Source organism: Taudactylus pleione, unplaced genomic scaffold (assembly GCF_031769625.1).
Source record: "Taudactylus pleione unplaced genomic scaffold, aTauple2 ptg000026l, whole genome shotgun sequence".
Taxonomy (NCBI): domain Eukaryota; kingdom Metazoa; phylum Chordata; class Amphibia; order Anura; family Myobatrachidae; genus Taudactylus; species Taudactylus pleione.
The window spans coordinates 7,087,889-7,109,011 of record NW_028284428.1 but is presented as its reverse complement, the minus strand read 5'-3'; the positions used below and the strand labels follow the sequence as shown (position 1 = coordinate 7,109,011).

At 44.7% G+C, this 21,123-nt stretch overlaps 1 protein-coding gene across 1 annotated transcript in view; it reads left to right on the top strand.

Moving 5' to 3' along the window:
- Positions 1–21,123, top strand: part of SMS (spermine synthase) — a 172,224-nt gene that overhangs the window by 70,963 nt on the left and 80,138 nt on the right. The window contains exon 3 of the mRNA XM_088451598.1: positions 18,645–18,735. Coding sequence (XP_088307724.1) covers positions 18,645–18,735 — 91 coding nt within the window. The remainder of the gene's footprint in view (positions 1–18,644; positions 18,736–21,123) is intronic.

The window sequence follows — 21,123 nt, the reverse complement described above, 5'->3', positions numbered from 1 at the left end:
CATCGAGTCTTGGATTACATGAAGAGACAGAAGGATTTGAGCAAGCCTACATCCACAGAAGATATGTGGTTAGTTCTCCAAGATGTTTGGAACAACCTCCCTGCCGAGTTCCTTCAAAATCTGTGTGCAGGTGTACCTAGAAAAAAATGTATGCTGTTTTGAAGGCAAAGGGTGGTCACACCAAATATTGATTTAATTTAGATTTCTCTTCTGTTCATTCACTTTGCATTTTGTTAATTGATAAAAATAAACTATTAAAACTTCTATTTTAAAAAGCATTCTTACTTTTTCTTCCTCTTCTTTCCAATGAGCCATGTGTTTATTTCTGCAGCTCCCTGATGAAGCGCCAGTGTCCTGCCCGCTCAGCCAATCAGACAGACACGCCCACTCAGCCAGCCAGCACTGTTTACCGTGACCCGGGTTGAAAAACGTAGGTTGCACACTTTCACACAGTGGCAAACCTGTGTCAGACCCGGGAAAAACCCTGGTAACTGCCAGGGTTGAAGTCCCGGGAATTTCACACCGAAAAACAAACCGGGACGACCCGGCTTGTGCTGGAAAATTACTGGGTCGTTTTCTCTGTCTGAAAGGAGTAGGGACCTAACATCCCTCTCTAAACAGAAGTCTTTAGCACAGCACTTACATTCAGTAATCACAGTGTCTCTCAACAGGCATCTGACTTGTTCCTCACTCAGCAAGAGACTGACTACAGAGACTGACACATGCTTTATCACGGTGGTTTGGACAACCTCTCCAGTATTTTTGTCAAATTATATACAGTATCTCACCGAACCTTTTGGTTTTTCTAAATTTTCATTCTTGAACTTGCTTTTTGCTTTAGCAATGGAATAATTTACATGAAAGGAACTGAATCTACGTATACATACCATACTTGCCTACCATCCCGACTTGGTCGGGAGCCTCCCGAAAATCTGGTGTCGCTCGCGACCTTCCGGGAAGGTAGGCAATTCTCCCGGCTGCCGCGCACCCCTCCTATCCCCCCCGCAATAACCCCTGCAACCCCTGCAGCGGGGGGGATCGGTGACGTGATTTGCGTCATTTTGGGCCCGCCCCCTATGCCTATTTTATCGGGATTGTGTAGCGGGGCCAAAATGATGTGATTGCGTGACCCCGCCATGCCCACAAGTGATGTCACCCACAGCGCCACTCCCCCTTGTCCCAGCCACGCCCCCCTTCCCCCCCATCCTGCCAATCTGGCTGCTCCCTCCCAGAAGGAGCAGCCAGAAAGTTGGCAGGTATGCATACAGTTGCTCAGTAGAAAGTTTGTTGCTATTCCATGTGTGTATACGAATGGACGGTGTACAGTGGCTTGTATAAAACAATACATTTAATTAAAAAAGCGACCAATAATGCCAGCCAAAGAATGTGTTACCTTGCATTAATGAAGTAAGCAGGAAGTATGCAGATTACTGAGACAATGTGGGGAAGAGTGCTCGTGACTCCTCTGATCTCCGATGTGCCACTTGCACTGCGTGACCTCCCTGTAGTAATTGGTTCAGGTCAAGTGATGTGCACTTGTTTCCACAACTCAGCTATGATGGTTAGTGATTCAAAGCAGGTTGTAAAGGAGAGAATAAGCTGCTGGTTTCACAGAGCATAAAGTAAGAAGGAACTGGGGGTTGCCGGTGGCTCTAGTGCTACCTGTTTCCCATTATTGGTATAATGTTGCTCATATTTGGTCCTTACACCTGGGCAACAGGTAGTTGGTCTGGAAAATATGAAGCGTTAGATGTACTGACCATCTCTCTTTTGACTGCCAGAAAGGTTGTTTTCTCTATATTGCACATCTACCCTTGGAGGAAAGGTCCAGGGGACAGATGTGTGGGGGCATGTCAGTGCAATTCTAATTTTCCTAGTTTTACTGCACAGTGCAGGACATTGTCTGCACAATTGCTGCTGCCGATGCAGAGGTTTCCTGGAGAAGCCACATAACTGGATGAAAGGGGGATATCAGAAGGGGAAGCGCTGCCTGGGGCAGCAAAGCTATAGTTAAAGTAACTGCAGAGAAGAGGTAGGCTCCTGCCCACAATCCAGACCCCATCAGAGGGGTTGTGCTCTTCCATGTGCAGTAAAAAAGCTGTGATAATATGTGACTCGAAAGAAGAGAGGCTCTTTATGTTGTGCTCCACCAAGAATAGGAGGGTGAGTGCCTCTATATCAATGTTACAGAAAAGAGCCTCCTAGAAAGGCCCCCATATTGTGAGAGGAGTAGCTGAAGGAAAGCATACTTGCCAACTTTCTGGCTTGGTGGCCACCAGTTCGGGGAAACTTGCCCACTCTTACGTGCTCCCGGGAGCACCACGCGATTTTCGGGAGGTTTCCACCCTATCCAGGAGAGTAGGCAAGTACGAAGGAAGGTGAGTGTTGCTTTGCGCTGTGCAGCCTTGGAATGGATGGAGCACCTTGGCCAAATTGAGAAGTCCCTGTATATGGAAGAGGGAAGTACAGTGCTTGATGGGGTAGAGTGTTTCAGCACCAGCAGCAATGTAATCAGGAAGTGACTATCCCTGGATTGTAGAATGTATGGCTTTGCAGCAGCAGCAGCAGGTGGTCAGCCCCTTTGTAATTACTCCTGTTGGGGCGGATTCTGAGTCGGACAGATCGCTGTGCACGGACGCAAATGCAAGTTTTTGCATACAGCACCTGAGCTGATGTGAATTTAAACATTTTTGTGTATGATTCGACCTATTCTGAGTCAGACGGAACTTGGCCGAATCTGTATTTCCATGAAAATGTGCAGTTCGGGGTGGGAATTAGGAAGCGACAATGCAATCGCGTGGGACCGCTTTGACTTGCAGGAGTGTCATGGGAGTATTGTGGGCGTGTATCTGAAGCTCCATATGATTCTGATTTATTTGTACGGGGAAGAGAAGTCCATTTCTGACAGTAGTCAGAATCCCGTCTTCGGAATCCCGACGGCTGCAATCCCGATGGTGAGTATTAGGGGGAGGCTGCGGGAAAGGTGGGTTAGGGGAAGGGTTAGAATACTTACCTGCATGTGTCAGGATTCCCACCGTCGGCACTATGCTGCCGGGATTCTGACCAGCATTATCAGCGCCGGGATCGTGTACCCAACCCTTTTGACAGATCTCTTGCACCTATCATGGGGCTGGTGGAAGTGTCTATGTTAATGACGGTTGCGCAGGTTGCCATAAAACCAGTGGGCAGCGTAGCTTTCCACTTACAGACGCACGGCTCGTCACATTAGCTGAATGGAATTTCACATTAGTGTAAGGTAATAATTCTGACTTTAGCACAAATACAGCCACTTTGTGTTGGACAAGAATCGGTTCCATAATGTGAGCAAGGACCACGATGACTATGCAGCCTGGCTTCAGTATTCAGTTTCTGCCTAAGGGAACAATTGCAAGCTGCAAGGAGTGAGCCCTAGGGTAAGGGATAATAATGTGAAAGTATAATCCTGAGCAACTTTGACACTACTGCAGAACATATCTACTTCAGTGCATTACCAATGCTGTGATTGAGAATTGTGCTGTTGTAGTCAGCAGATTTTTAAATTAAGAGCAAAGTAACATCTGCTAAAGTATTGTTGTGGAGGAGTGGAGATGTCTAAAATATGTGTGTAACAGGCACAATTTTAACAGGAGGAGAATAGCGTGGGAAATTATGTTATGGAGCCATCAAGATTCTTGTGCTGGAGGAACAGCTGCTTAAATAAAGTTGTTTATTTTGCATAACAAATTGTTTGGTACCTATTCTACCTACAACCTAGCCAAGGCTTAAAAGGAAGGGTATTTCCATTGCACCCACTTGTTTACAAATTGTTTGGTACCTATTCTACCTACAACCTAGCCAAGGCTTAAAAGGAAGGGTATTTCCATTGCACCCACTTGTTTATACAAACACCAGGGGGTTCAGTAGCTTATGCCATATAAAAATAATTGCTAAAGACCAAGCTGCAATAAGGAACTGCTTAGTGAATCATTGTATGACCTAAACTGAGGAAAGACAATTGCGTCATTAGTAAATGCTGCGATTCACAGGTCTTGCAGGAATTGGGCCCCTCCCACCCCCCATGGACCCGTGATTCCTGGTGTTATCTCTCCATTCTTCCTACTTCACTAGGAAGTGGATGGGACGCGGGAGATCCATCCACCGTCCTGGGGTACAGGGGACTGCCTGAAAAATGTGGAGTAGGTAAGTTGGTTTCATTTCTGCCACTTCTCCAATGCTAAAGTAAAATGCATTAGACAAGGGTGTAACTGCGTGGGAAGTTTTTTTTTTTTTCTTCAAATATCCTGATCTGAAAGACAACTGTACATCAACTTATACGCATTCTGTGCTTAACAGTAAGGCTGTGAAACATAGCGGCACATGCAGCACTCACTGTGATGGCTAATTTGACAATATAAAATGTAGATCTAACTTCCTTATGACATCTTTATAAACTGGACCTCTAGTTTTAAATTTAGGAAAAATTGTGTCTGTCTGAGTAGTTGTTTAAAACTTACTCAGAAATTTCCTAAGAATCGTGTTTGACTGAATTGTTTTCCAATGGTGTATGCAGTCGTGGTTGCAAGTGTGTGTGTTTAGTTGTATTTGGACTGTACTACGGATGTGCGCCGGACCATTTTTGCAGGTTTTGGATTTGGTTCTAATTCGTCGTCCGAATTTGGATTTGCCAAACTGCGGTGACTGGTTTTGGATTTGGATTTAGATTTGTATATTTGGATTTTTTACAAAAAAAGCTAAAATCATATAAATTGGGCTTTTTTTTTCTTCCTAGAGTATTAACCTCAATAACATTCATTTACAGTCAATTTAGACCACCTCACAGATTATAATATTGTTTTCACCATTTATTTGCCAAAGGTTGCACTGTACTGACTGGTTACTAAGCGACAGAGCAGCAGCACAGACACCACAGTATAAAGCACATCTATGTAACATTGTCACACAGCAGTGGCAGAACTGAAAAGTAGTGCACCCACCCAGTGGGGTATGGCCAGCAGAATCACAGTACTTGTTTACACAGTGGAATGCGGCCCAAGGAGTCACAGTGCACAATCTTATTCAAATTACACCGCACATAGTGCCCCTGATTCACATTACACCATAAAGTAGTGTCTCTTATTTATGTTACGACACACAGTAGAGCCCCTTTTCCACAATGCCCACAGTTGTGTCCCTAGTAGTATGCCCCCATTAGTAGTACCCCCAGTAGTATGCCCCCAGCAGTATGCCATTAGTAGTGCCCATAGTAGTATGCCCCCAGTAGTGTCCCTAGTAGTATGCCATTAGTAGTGCTCATAGTAGTATGCCCCTAGTAGTAGTGTCCCTAGTAGTATGCTCCCAGTAGTATGCCCCCATTAGAAGTGCCCTTAGTAGTATGCCCCCATTAGTATGCCCCCATTAGTAGTGCCCCCAGTACTATGCCCCCATTAGTAGTGCCCCATTAGTAGTGTCCCCAGTAGTATGTCCCCATTAGAAGTGCCCCTAGTAGTTGTGCCCCTAGTAGTATGCCCCATTAGAAGTGCCCCCATTAGTTGTGCCCCTAGTAGTATGCCCCCAGTAGCGCCCCCTTACACACCAAGAAAAAAAAAACTTACCTGAATCCCCGCTCCTGCCGTGACCACAGCCGTCTGCTCCTCTCTGCACTATGGGTGAGACTGCCGTGAGGCCTCAAAGTGGGATCCGAGTCAGGCGGGGAACACCTGAACAGCGTTCGGGTGGACTCGGATCCCCGATGTTCGGAGCGGTTCGGATTTAACAGAATCCGAACTGCTCATCTCTAGACTGAACGCAATAGAAGTGCCTGTGCGTCTGTGTGCAATGGATCTGGCAGGTGCTGGGACCAGTGCATAAGCAGATGCGGCAGTGGGACTGCCCATGCGCAAAACACCAACTTCAAAGGGACTGCATCAGCTGCAGCCCCTAGACGACCATTAGGGCTGCCCGAAAGGCAGGGGAGTGGCTTCTCTGCTTTCTGCTAATTGCAGCCCGGAATGACAGTCCCAGCCAGGGGGAGAAAACACCTCCCCCTTAGACTGCCTGTCCTGTCTGTGATTGGCAGGTAGTACTACCAATGGGAAGCTGTAGCCAGTGGCAGATTTTACTGGGGGGGGGGGGGGGGGGGGGGGCTGCAGCCACTGAACCTAACTAACCCATGGAAGAAAATGAATGTATTCAATTGGTGATATAATCATGTCAAATATGTATTTAACATCTTCTGCTACCTTGCTACAGTAAATACAAAAATGTAATCGTTTAAGCCAGTGATTTTCAACCTTTTTCAACTCGAGGCACACTACGCAAGATTTTAAAATTGCCAAGGCACACTATCCGGCAATGTGGCGTGAGCGACCTATGAAAAAACATACATATTGGCTCCCACATAAAAAAAACACATTCATTGGCCTCTACAGGAATAAAACACACATACAATGTCCGAAAGAGATAATACACAAATACATTGGCCCACACAGGAATAAAAACACATACATTTGCCCCCACAGAAAAAAAATAACACAGGTCCCCATAGAAAAAAAATACCCAGGCCCCAAAGAATAAAAATAAAATTGGCCCCCGCAGAAAAATAAATAACATTGGCCCCCACAGAAAAAATAACATTGGCCCCCACAGAAACAGAAGTGGGTGGGAGAGAAGGGCTGGCTGGGTGACAGGAAGGGCTGGCTGAGTCTCTGTTGGGGTGGGCAGGTCAGACAGGCAATGCGGCGTGCGTTACCTGTGATGTCACGCCACCACGTTTAGGCAGGTCACAGCCCGGGCGCGCCTGAGCCCCCAAGGGGAGCTCAGCGGCAGCGCTGTCCGGTCCACAGTTTTTTAATGTGACAGGCGTCTATAGCACCGCGGCACACTTCACAACTGCCCGCGGCACACTACTGTGCCGCGACACAGCAGTTGAAAACCTCTGGTTTAAGCAGTAATTAAATGATGCTTAAAATGCTTTTTATAGTTAATACATTTTAATGAAAAATACCTGTTTTTAAATGTCTGGAATCAAATATGTTCTACAAAAACAAGTTTCTCTTATGTAAATTGTCAGTATGACCATAGCGCTTTCTGGGACTGTGCAGTCAACTTTTTTTTTGTTTATTTAATCACGCCCGAGGCTCTGGATTTAATACTGCTGTGATTTTATTGGACTTGGTCTTAATTAAACTTCACTGTGGCACACAGTCAAAAATGAGAGGAATGTGATTATTTTGCACATCTTAGCAGAAGTGAAATTTGAGTTTGGCTACATGGGACAATCTCAAAATATTTGAATACAGTGAATGATAAGAAATTATTATTATTACTCTACTCTAAATTAATTTATATTACTTGATGATTCATTTAAAAGTAGGGATGTGCAGGCTCGGATAGGTTCGAGTTTGCACGTGGAGTTCGGATTTTTCCCTCCAAAAAAACGGAACTCAGAACGAGGCAAAACGTCATCTTACATGGACGAACATCATCATTCCTGGTCTTTTGTCCAGGAATGATGATGTTCGTCCATGTAAGATGACGTTTTGCCTCGTTCTGAGTTCCGTTTTTTTGGAGGGAAAAATCCGAACTCCACGTGCAAACTCGAACCTATCCGAGCCTGCACATCCCTATTTAAAAGTATAGTTTAGAGCTGCAGATACCTGAAATTTAGAATTCTGAAATGGTTGCTGTCCATTTATGAGGATGATTTTTCAGGAAAAGACAAGGAGTTCCCCCGTGCTGTCGACATTATTACGGGCAAGAAACACATAAGATTAAAATCCTCTGCAGAAGTATGACTAATATAAATACCTTTTAAATAAAATAATAATAAGAGAAATGATCACATCTTGTTTAGTCACAAGATAAGAGAATGATAACTTCTTATTGTGTGTGACATTTCCATTCCCTTTTCTTTAGAAAATAGTTTTACTAGTAATAAAAGTCTGTTATTTATAGACATGACTGAAAGATCCCTATAAAGTTGACAAACTATCTATTGACTGTCATGTGGCTTGTCTAAGAAGTGTATTGTACCAAGCCTTGTCCAAGTCACCTGTACGATCTGCAGCAGTTTTACATTATTATGTATGAAGTACTATGAACTATACAATTTATAATTACATAAAATCCCACCAGTGCTTCCCAGCTTAACATCCACTAAAGCAGGTCTACCTCTGATACAGTTGGGCACTCAGAATTTGGGGTAAATGGATCCTCACACTTGGGGCAAATGTACTCAGAGCCAACCCTAACCAATTTGGTGCCATAGGCAAGATTCTGGCTGGTGCCCCCTAGTAGAAAATCCTACCACCAAGCTTATAATTTATACATGCACACAGCACCCTTTATCCAGCAGGGCACTACTGGTCTCGTTAGGCACCCCTCTCTCAGCACAGCACCCCTCATCCAGTACAGCTCCCATGGTCTCTGCACCCCTCTCTCAGCACAGCACCCCTCATCCAATACAGCACCCCTGGCCTCATTATGCACCCCTTTCTTAGCACAGCACCTCTTGTCCAACACAACACCCCTGGCTTGGCTGGCCTCATTACCAACCCCTTTTCAAGCGCAGTCAGCACCCAACACCCTTCAGTCATCCACCACCCCTCTCCCAGCTAAGAGCTGGCCTACTTATTTAGACTCAGAAACCAGGACCAGGCAGTCACGGCCGCACCTGCTTGTTTTTTCAAGCTCCTGGAACGTCCTTGGACTTGATGGGCACTGGGCAGCTGATTCGCAGAGCAGTGAGGTGTGACTTACAAGCTCCACAAAGGCCCATGGAAGGAGTGGCTGTGACTGGGCACGAACAGCAGCTCTCCCGTGGCCATTTTACTTGTAGCCGAGTGAGCTTCTGCACAGGTCAGCTGAGCCCCAATTGTGGTAGCTGGTATCCGCTGGCCTCTAGGTTTGGGAATTGGGATGCCCCTAGGGCATTCCAGATGCCCTAGGCATTTGCCTATAATGCCTATGCCTAGGGCCGCCTCTGAATGTACTGATGGCATTTAAGCTATTTTGTTTGCGGTTTGCAATTTGCCAGATTTACTAAAAGTATAAACACTCACTGACTGCTGTTTTTCCACACTCCACGTATATCGCAGTCCTGATATTCTTCACATGGTAAGAATATTGTAAAATGTGTCAGTCTGCAGTTTGCCATTCCTTGGATAAAAGATATGGTTGAGAACGATGAAACTGTTCAAATCATAGCAGTAATATTTTTGATTGGTTAGTAAAGAGGAACTGTTAAAATACTGGGTCATTTTAAGTAACTTTGAAACAGTATGCATTCAGGAAGCCGACCGTCGAAATGCCAACCGCTGGCTTCCCGACTGTGCAATTTCGCCAGGGGACTAATGACGGGCGTAGAAATCTCGACGCCTATCATTATCCCTACGCCGGGAGCCCGACGGCATACCGAACGAAGGTAAGCCGGGCTGCGTCCGCGGACAGCGGCGGGGAGGGGGGGTTAGGAGCTCCCGCGGGGGACTTAGGGTTAGGCACCCCCCCCGGGAGGGTTAGGGTCAGGCTAGGGGAAGGGTGGGTTAGGGTTAGGCACCCCCGGTGGGAGGTTAGGTTTAGCCACCCCTCCGGGAGGGCTAGGTCTAGGCACCCCCCCGGGAGGGTTAGGTTTAGGCTGCGGCGACGGGGGGTGTTAGGGTTAGGCACTAGGGGGGGAGGTTAGGGTTAGGCACCCCTAAGAGAGGATTATGGTTAGGGGGGGAGAAAGGGTTAGCGATAGTGTATTTACTTACCTGTCAGGATTTTCACTGCTGCCGGTCTTCCTGTGTCGGGTCATTCATACCGATCCCCTTTGAAACACAATGAGGAATATGAATAAAAACTGCTGTGTAAGAAAACAACAGTTTGAATGAGGAAATGTTGTTTCATAGAGAGGTGCTATTTCACATCATAATCTTCCTGCATCAGTATGACTGTGTGACCTACTGTATATGTGCTGCTGATGACTTTTAGTCTGTGGCTTGTTGCCATTCTCATTCCCCCCCCCACAGATAATGGTACTGACTATGTCGCATGTGTAATTCACATAACATATAATGGTGGGTACACACTGGGCGATATTACTGAGCGACTGCACGATTACGAAATCGTAATCGTGCAATTGCTCAGTAATCGTGCAGAAATCGTGCACTTTTATGTCGGAAACGACCAGCGATGCGCACTCCTGCTGGTCGTTTCCGACATTGTCCATGGCCTGAACATGCAGCACAATTTGACGACCTCGTCAGGTTGCTGCATGTTGGGGAATGGGGGAGAGAGCCCGGCGCTGAACGATATCATTAACGATATCGTTCAGCGGCTGTGCTCAATGTCATGAACGACATTGAGCACAGCCTGCCGGGCACACACTACACGATATCGCTCAGGGAGCATATCGTGTAGTGTGTACGCACCTTAACTGGACAGGCTAATATCTGCAAGGTAATTTCTAAACTGGGTACGATCGGGCTGACATATTGTCCACATTGGCCAGTGTGTACCCACTATGAACGACCAGTGTGGTCGTCCATCGCATCGACAGATCGAGCCTACATGCTGGTCAATTTGATGAATGCTTGTGGAGGCGCCTGGTGAGCGACATATCATTCACCAGATTGTGAGATGTCAGACGACCGCACAATATGTCATTTTTTGCATCGTGCGTCGGCCGGGTACACACGTCGTCTAGTCTGTACCCGGAATTACTGCTGTGGCCATTCACATAATTTGATCGGCTGTGCTGGACCATTCACATGATTTGATTGGCTATGCTGTGAACATTCTAATTATTTGATTGGCTAGTAAATAAACTTCATACAGATGAGCAGAATATGAAGTTTGCATTCAAATAGTCAAGCGCCTTAACATGTAGCCTTGTACTTATTATATTTCAGAAATGTGTATCACTTTGTATTTATAAAGCAGCACTAATGTATATTAATGGATATCTGTTTACATCAGACTTATTTTCCTTATGTTTCAACATGGGCTAATGTCCATTCTCTGGGAATTAAATTTTTATTCATTGTTGAATTGTTCCGGTGGAGCTGAAAATAGTAATGGAGTCTGCAGAATGTAACAATCAGATACAAAGTTTACATTTTGCATTGTTTTGAAGAAAATGAATGTTTATTGAATTTCTTTTTTTAGCCAAAACAACACAATAGAGCAAAGGGAAGGCACCAACAATAATTAGATATTTGTTTTCTAAATGTGTTTATGTGGTCTGCTTCCAAAGAGAAATTAAAGGTGCAGATCTTATTGTAGCTTGTAGGTGTTTTTTTCAATACAATCTCAATTTACTCAGGAAATAATGACCAGCTCACCATATTATGCAGTAACCCCTTCCACATTTCCATTGTACCTGCTCATAGCAAGTCATAATAATGTTACAGCAAAATGCTTTAATTATCAGTAAATGTTCATGTGATCACTCACTTTGATCCTTGTCTTTTATAAGACAGCTGCTTTAAACCTTTGTCTGACAATGAGAAAAGGTTTTACTGCTGCAGTTGCACCATAATTAGGTGTCTGTTATTGTAAAACCTGTATTGAAGGATGTAACGCCTGATCATAGTCACTGGATATAACATTTTTAGTGAGCTCTAAAGAAAATGAGCTTCATTCTGAATGTCCATATTTCATGTGAACAAGAGTTAAGGGCTAATAAATAGACTCAATATTAGATTTGGCATAGCTCCACTTAAATTGCAGCATGATAAATCTGGAACAATGTTGTCTCCGAAGGTGGTTAAAGACATTAGTTATAACGCTGATATTGTACTGGTTGGACACAGTCACAATCAGTGGTGCAAGTGGGTTTTATTTTAAGATAGTACTCTGCGAGCCCCCAAGTCGCATTCACTAAAAATGGCATGAGGGGCGTGACTGCACATCATGGAGGCGTGGCGTACAACACATCACCCGTTACTTGTCATTCTGGGGGCATGCTTAGTGCTTCGGGAGCTGCTGGGCTGCCCCCGATCACTCATGGTCTGAAATCCACTCTCGGGGCCAAGTGCTGTGATTCGATTAGCAGCACAAGAGGGTACGGCGTACCGGTTACTTATTCATTAATTGTATGCCATACCAGCTCTTACCACCTTACTTGCTCCACTGGTCATGTTAGTAAGCTGTACTTACAGCAACTTGGTGCAACAATTCTCCAGGAATTATGGCAATATGGTGGTCATTCAGACCCGCTCGCGAGCGCAGGGCGCTCGCAAGCGGGTCGATGTTGCCCCACTGCGCATGATGGAGCAAGCTCCGTCGTGCGCATGCGCGAGACCCGGATAGCGATGGGCTCTCCGTCGCTCCGGGTCTCGCACCAAAGGGGGCATGCTGTCGATGTTGATTGACAGCACGCCCCCTTTGGTGGGCGTGCCGGGGGTGTGGCTGCCAGACGGAGGCGTTCCCATGGGAACGCCTATCATCTGAAGCCGGCTCCACTGACATCACTAGTGATGTCAGTGGGAGTGATTTTGGCTCTGATAGAGCCAAAATCACTCCAGGGCTTGCGGCAGTGAGACCCTACCGCAGGGTCTCCGTCGCAAGCCCGATGGTCGCATTCCGCCTCTCATGCCAACTGATTACTTCCTCCCACTCCCACCTCCAAGATTTTGCTTGTGCTGCTGCCCACCTTTGGAACTCTCTCCTTCTCTCCATCAGACTCTCCACTTCTCTACAATCCTTCAAACGGGCTCTCAAGACCCACTACTTTATCATAGTCTTCCAGCTCTCATCCTACGCTACATGCTCTTTCCTCCCCGTCTACCTCATCTGAGTCACGCCTGTTTGCCCCTCCCATTTAGAATGTAAGCTCTTACGAGCAGGGTCCTTCCCCCTCTTGTGCTTCTCCTTACTTTACTTTCATCTGCTTCTTACTCCCCACTAGGGCACCTAACACTTGGTTGCTTATGCTCTATTGCTTATTTGAGTGTTATGATCGCTAATGTAGCAATGTATATTATCCATGTCCTTGTCCTGCATCGTATTGTATTGCACTGTAAGTCACTGGTCACCTATTTGTTTATGTACTTTGTAAGGCGCTGTGAAACACTTGTGGCGCCATATAAATAAACAATAATAATAATAATAAAATACAAAAGGAGAGCAGGTTGTCAATGTAAAGGGGGATAAAGCACACTGGCAGACCGTCACAAATAACAGATGTAAATAAGTCCCTTACATGTTCTGGTCTGGAACCAACCTGTCTGTCTCTTAGACATGACGCCCTCTGATTTTCAGTCCAGATGGCATATTTCTCATATATCAATAGCGATATTATTCATATACATTTCTATTACAGCAATATTATTAGATAGGTTTGTCAGAAAACAGAACAGATGGCTTTTTAAACATGCATGTTAAAGCCACATGCATTGTGAATGTGTTCAGCTCTAACACCTGTAAAAGCATCCTGAGACCATTCATGTGTGGGGTTGCTTCTCAGCCAAGGGAGTTGGCTCACTCACAATTTTGCCTAAGAACACAGCCACGAATAAAGAATGGTACCAAAACATCCTCCAAGAGCAACTTCTCCCAACCATCCAAGAACACTTTGGTCATGAACAATGCCTTTTCCGGTATGATGGAGCACCTTGCCATAAGGCAAAAGTGATAACTAAGTGGCTTGGGGAACAAAACATTGAAATTTTGGGTCCATGGCCAGGAAACTCCCCAGACCTTAATCCTATTGGGAACTTGTTGTCAATACCCAAGAGGCAGGTGGACAAACAAAACCCACAAATTCTGACAAACTCCAAGCATTGATTAGGCAAGAATGGGCGGCCATCAGTCAGTATGTGGCCCAGAAGTTGATTGTCAGCATGCCAGGGCGAATTGCAGAGGTCTTGAAAAAGAAGGGTCAACACTGCAAATATTGACTTTTTGCATAAACTTAATGTAATTGTAAATAAAAGCCTTTGACACTTATGAATGCTTGTAATTTTACTTCAGTATACCATAGTAACATCTGTCAAAAAGGTCTAAAATCATTGAAGTTTTTACACTTTGTGAAAACTAAGGATACTGGCAATATACCTCTATACGCTCCTACCTATACCTTCTAAACCCTGCCTATAAACCTCTAAAATTGACGCTATTTGCGTACGCAGTCATACAGTAAAATAAAGACTTTAGACCTTGAACATGTGTTTCCAAAGCACAAAGTATTATTTAAACCAAAGTACAGATAATACACGCTGTGATCTAAGTACAATTTAGCGCAAAGAAATTATACAGACCCAAGATACAGTTATTACATATGCAAAAAAACAGTGATTAAACTTCAAACAATGAGAGAGAGAGAGAGATGTCTGCTGTGAGCACATGTCCAAGATGGCTGATGAGGGTGTGTGTGTGTGTGTGTGTGTGTGTGGAGGGTTGTTAGGGCCCGTCCTGTTGTTCAAACCGCATGGTCTCCGAACACAAACTCCATTTTGAATATAAGAAAACTCACATAATGTTGTAACTCTGTAAATCATATATCCATTAATGATCATACTTGTAATAACTACAACAACCTATTTGTACTATACAACAACAAAACTGAGAAGAATTATAACTATAATAACAAGACTATTAATTCACAACTTCCATGAATCAAGCACATGTTTCAATGGGGGGGAGGGGAGTATCACATGTAATGCCATTGTCTAACCCACTTGCTGGTAGCCATCTTTAACAAAAATTGCAGTGTCTATCTTACACACAATTATTACTTGTACCATTCAAAGCTGTTATTAATTAAACTTCCATGATATAACACTGATACCAGCCTATGATTACATTCATGATACTATACAAACTTATTCAGATAGTAATTATCATATAGTAGCCAAAATACCAGTACTCACAATACACAATTCTATCATAACACTGAAATAACACCAAACCCATGCCATAATCACACTATTAATAATTCACCATTCCAATGAATCAAGTACATGGTTCCAGGCCCATATCACAAAAGGAACAACACATGGAACCAAGTATGTATGTATATCTCAGTCAGACCCATATTGAATACTACTTTTACAAATTCACTTCATTATTAAATGTTAACACAGCCTTTACCAGACTACAATACAAACGTGTTACACATATAGTCTACTACAGATTGAGACAAACTTGCTACAAATACACTAACTACCCAAGGGATATTCAAAGCATTACAGCTTGATAACCTTGCTGTTAATCACCATATTAAGCACTACACACAATCTATATAAGTTATAAACAGATTAATACAAACTTGTTACAATACCCAAATAGGCTAACTAATGTACAGTTTACTTAGCCATTATGAGTAGATATCTCCAGGCCTCCTGGGGAATGAAGCTGCATTTTGGCCTCCTTCTGGGGGGGAGGAGTCTACTCTGCCTGTGTCTCTGGTGTCTCCTTGCAAGAATGTGTGTTCCCAGTGTGTCCCTGTAAGGGTGTCCACAGTGTAAAAGCCATACTCCTCCCCTCACCTGTGGAAAGGGCCTCCCAAACCCCCACCTTGAAACTTCTATCCCACTAGTGTGATACAAATGCTAAACAGGTCACTTCAAATGGACACAGATCAGCCTCCAAAAGCTTGCTGTCCCCTTATCCCCCCCCTGCATGCATAACTAAGCTGCTAACATTTTACAAGGTACATTTTGGTGTTTAACTCTCTACGGTCCATAAGTTGAGAATGCATGTTGCGATCTTCACCCTGATGATAGCGGAAAACTGTTGAGAAAGTACACATCAGTATAACACCAAACACGGCTTACTTATCATGTATTATACCTTATATACCAAATAGTCTTTATTTCACAGCATTTGTAATAAATGAATAAAAGTTGGGTCTTATACTTTAAAGCTATGGAACCTTTTATGTGATTGTGCATTATGTAAGTATTAGGGGTTTGCTATGTGATTGCGCACGCCTGCAGCTAATAAACGGCGTTCGCATGCAGGATATTATGCATTCGCTAATGTGCAACATATTAACAGCGCAACTGTATGTATTAGTGTGCGTATGAGGTATGGTAAAATATGCGATCGTATGATGCTAATAGTAGCATCGCCATATGTACTTAAGTGTGAGTTTAGCTAAAATGGTGCTGGGCGGCCATTCGCAAAATGGCGTCTTGCAGATTCTTGTTTCTAAAATGGAGTCTAGCTGCCATTCGCAAGATGGCGTTGCACAAGCTAATTTTTACGCTGATTCCATCTCAGCCACTAATCCAGCTTCAGCAAAACCAATACTTGTGTCCAGTGGCGGCTCCAGAGGTGGGGCTGCAGTGCAGTCAAAAATTCAAATAGGGGAGTCACACCAACTGCCAGTGAGTCCCAGCCATCTATTTTTGTCAGCATTTGAAATGGCAGTTGGTGGTGTTCCCCTATTTGAAATTTGGACTGTGCTGCAGCCCTTTTTCTGGAGCCGCAACTGCTTGTGTTATTCTCAAAACTTTTGGCCATGGCTGTACACTACCATATCTTTTACTTGTAGTCCACTGTTGGGTTGGAAAAATGAAGACATTGGGGTTGATGTATCAAGCAGTTAAAATAGTAAAGTGGATCAAGGGAGAACTTTCCCACAGAAACCATACAGCTTATACTTATCATTTTATAGAATGTACTTGTTAAATGCTACCTCAAAGCTAACTGGTAGCTATTAGCAACTTCATCACTGATCCACTTCTCCACTCTATTCACAGCTTGATACATCACCCCCATTATCATGAGGTGGGGGTCAAATCTGGATGAAAAGCTACCTGGACTACTTAAAAGAATTTTGTTTCAATTGAATATTATTTTATACCCAATCCACTAAACATATTGCTATCTATTTTGAGTAAATGCTATAATGCACTGGAGAAACACCTATATTTTCATATAACTAGATGGCTTTTACTATGGAGCCCTCCACAAAATGGTTTCCTCTTGGTAGCGCCCATGGATTGATTGCTTTTTGTGCTGATCCCTTATCACTACACTACTAGTAGTAAACCTGATCCCATCTTTGATTGAAATGTTGATGTTCTATCTGAGACTCATTTTAGGCCACAGAATTTCAGATAAATTATTTGTAATGAGATATTGAAGTATATTTTTTCTATTTATATTTTTACGTTCTGCTCTGCAATAAGTAACTTGCTACTGCAACTTTCCAGGTGGCTTGTTCATTTACATATTTCATAATACTAGAAATGTGTTTTACTGGTAGTATTTTGATCATATGTATTTTGCCCATATGTATTTTGCCAGGTTCCGGTATTATAATACAGAATATGTATGTTATTTTAGATTCGTTTGGTAGGGCAGGGCTTGACAAATTTTTCTAAAACCTAGGAGCCAGGATGAAAGTGTAGGAGCCAGACCCCCCCTTCCCCCAGGGCAGCATTACTGAGCACCTTTCCCCGGGCAACCAAGCCCCATGGCCACACCACTAACGGGGTACCCCAGGTAAACCACCCTTCCACAGCCACATTACTGAGCAGCTAATACCCCTCTCCAGGCAACCAACACCCAGAAAGACCACCCCTCCGTAGCCAAAAAAACCCATGGCAATTAAAGCCACCGCCGGCAGTGGCCCAGATGCAAGAATATGCTTTGGGCACCCCTATGCAGTGCCCCCAGTAGTAGTCCCCCCTATGCAGTGCCCCCAGTAGTAGTCCCCCCTCTGCAGTGCCCACAGTAGTAGTCCTCCTATGGAGTGCCCCCGGTAGTAGTCCCCACTATGCATTGCCCTTAGTAGCACCCCCCTCTTATACAGTGCCCCAGTAGCGGCCACCCCCCGAACAGTGCCCCAGTAGCGGCCACCCACCCTATGCAGTGCCCCCAGTAGCAGCCACCCCCCCTATGCAGTGCCCCCAGTAGTGGTCCCCATATACAGTGCCCCCTGTAGTGGTCCCCCTATGTAGTGTCCCCAGAAGTGGTCCCCCCTATGCATTGCTCCCAGTAGTTGTCCCCCCAGTAGTAGTCCCCCCTATACAGTGTCCCCAGTAGTAGTAGTAGTAGTCAACCCCTATGCAGTGACCCCAGTAGTAGTCCCCTCTATGCATTGCCCCTAGTAGCAGCCCCACCCTGTACAGTGCCCCAGTAGTGGCCCCCCTATACAGTATCCCCAGTAGCGGCCACTCCCACCTATGCAGTGCCCCCACAGTGTCAAAAGTAACGGCCACCCAAACTATGCAGTGCCCCCACGGTGTCCGCAGTAGCGGCCACCCCCCTATGCAGTGCCCCTTACACACACACAAAAAAAAAACACAACTTACCTGACCACTGCTGTCCGCTCCTCTAGGCCCACTCTGCACTATGGGAGAGACGTCATGATGTCTCTCCCATCACCTGCTGTGGGGTGAGCCAGAAGGCGGAGCTCATGAGTGAGCTCCAGCTGGCTCACTCTGTGGACGACGCAGCAGCCAATGAGACTCTGTCTGACACTCATTGGCTGCTATAACAAACATACAGCCACCGCTGGCGGCTGTGTGTTTGAAACTCTGTAGTGTGGACCGCTCTCGCGGTCTGCACTACACGGCTACCTAGGGGTTGCTGAAAATCTGGTGGCCAGGCAGCCAAGTCTGGTCGCCATGGCAACCTGGACCCCAGGTTTTGTCGAGCCCTGTGGTAGAGAATTGTTAACCTAAAGGCAACAGTTGCCCCATTTATTTGTTTTTTTATTTATTTTCCAGCTTTGCTACTGTAAGAATTTACCCGCATGGCTTAGTGCTGTTCGATCTGCAAAGTCGTGATGAGCAAGACGAGATTGATTCAGTACAAGATGTACGTATATAATGAGCTCATACAATGTCTGACATTTTGGGCCTGATTCTGAGTTGCACACCGTGGGCAGCATACACATCTTTACAAACTTACACATAATTCAGAGCCATTTGCCTCTCTGCCATGTCTCTGCGGCTGCTAAATGGTAATTTCTGTGTGGCAACTGGGCAGCAATGAGGCACCGCACGCAAAAGATCCGTTTCCTGGCTCTTTCGTGGCGTGAGTTACTTGCTATTCTCAGGTGTATGCATAGTGGCTGCCAAATTCAGGCACATGTCCTGCACCGAGCATGGGGTAAGTGTAATTGCTGATGACAGCTGGTCACGGTGTGATCGCATAGATGCGTGCGCTTTAGAACGTGCCGGTAGTCTCATTAGCATTTAATTTGCATTCCGTTCACAGCGGGCTTTCAAAGTTGCATTCACATCAAGTGCAATTCAGAATCAGGCACTTTGTGTAATAAATAAATAAACAATTACGTTTATTGTCTCCATATACTATGCTTAATGAGGTAATTACAGTGATGTGATGTCAACAAAATCACTTTCATGTTTTTTTTAATGCATCTGGGGCATGAATGTTGATAATATAAAGGCCACAATGGTTGTACTTTTAAAGTGAATCTGTGACATGTAAGATATTTGTTTTGTATGCAGTAGTAATCTTGTTTCACTATATTATATACAAAAACTCACTCTTTCTATGTTCCCGCTACTTAGGAGAGACCATAGACCTAAAAAACACCCTGCATTCAGGTCTAACAACTCACCTTCTGGTGAACACTCGCAGGGCAGGGAAGCTGAAGAAAGGTGTGCCCTGGGGGTATATAGAAGTGGAGATGTTGCCCATTGCAACCAATCAGATTCTAGCTATTCTCTTATAGAAGGTGCTATATAAATAAGTAGAATCTTATTGGTTGCTATGGGCAACACCTCCACTTAGGTTAGAGTTAGGCACCCCTAGGGGGGAGGGATAGGGTCAGGCACCACTGGGGGGGTTAGGTTTAGGCACTAAGGGGGGAGGTTTAGGCACGAAAGGAGGGGTCTTAGGTTCAGGAACTAAAGGGGAGGGTTAGGGTGCGGGGTGGGGAGGCTTAGGGTTAGGCTACCAGAAGGGAGGGTCAGGGGGGGAGGGTAAGTATACTTACCTCGACCCCTGTCGGGATACCATCGGGATGCAGCTGTCGGTATTCTGACAGGAGGCATCCCGACAGCCAGCATATCATGCCAATTCCCTGTATACATAGCACAACGAAATTTGCAGTGGAAGAAAGCAGTGGCAGCTGCATCGTAGCACTTCGTATGTAGATTGAGAAACTAAGTTGCACATAGATGTACAAGTGTCGCATACCAAATGAATCAGTACAGTCTCAGACTATAGCAGGCGAAACTTTTTCGCGTACGCAAATCTAATTGAATACGGGCCTAAGATGCAGTTTCGCCAAAAGGATGCAAGATGCTAGCAGTGTCACACGGAACCTTGCTGTTCACTCGCGCCGTGTGGCGTATTGAGGCTAGATGTTTTTGGCGCTACTGCAGCAATGATGTATGAGGATACTGTACATATGTACACCTGTTTTTAAAAAAATAAAAGTATGTTTACTACTCTGGAAAGGAAAGACTGCTGATATTTTTCTTAGTGTGGACTTTTACACAGATACAATTGTATATTTTCCTTTTGTTTGATTTGCATTTAACAGGCTCCAAAAGACTTGGCGTACTCACAATCTATACTTTCCAGCGATTTACTTGAATGTGTATGAATTGTGTACTATTTGTTTGAGCATTTCTGTCTGTTACTTGCATGGGAAGAGAGGCGTATTTGCTGACTACGCAGAGCTGTTTGCATCTCGTGTTAGCAGCCACCACTGAATAGTTAGAAAATGTTGTTGTTTTTTTAATCTGGTCACATTGTCTATTAGTGTCCAACTCTGAATAAGGGGCCTGATTCAGCGTTGGGAATAGAGAGTGAGATATCTCTCTCAACTGATCATCTTGGTGAAACCATGCTGCACGGGGGGGCAGATTTAAATTGTGCAGAGAGATTTAGATTTGGGAGCGAGGTGTCCAAACTGACATGTAAATTGTAGAGTAATAATAAAGCTGTGCAGTATTTGTGGGCTACATGTAAAAGCAGTCAGTATTTACCCTACATGCAAAAATTATGTATTTACACCCTGTGCATTGCAACATGGTTTGTCCAGGTACACAGTTAAGTGCTATCTCTCTCTCTCTATTCCCAACTCTGAATCAGGCCCAAGGTCCGCAGTGTGCATTACTCTGCAACAGAGCTGTAACTAGACTTTTTGGTGCCCTGTGCCAGAGAGAGCATTGGCGCCCCCCATTTCCCCGCATTTTTTTAAATGTGGACATAAGATATTGCACCTGA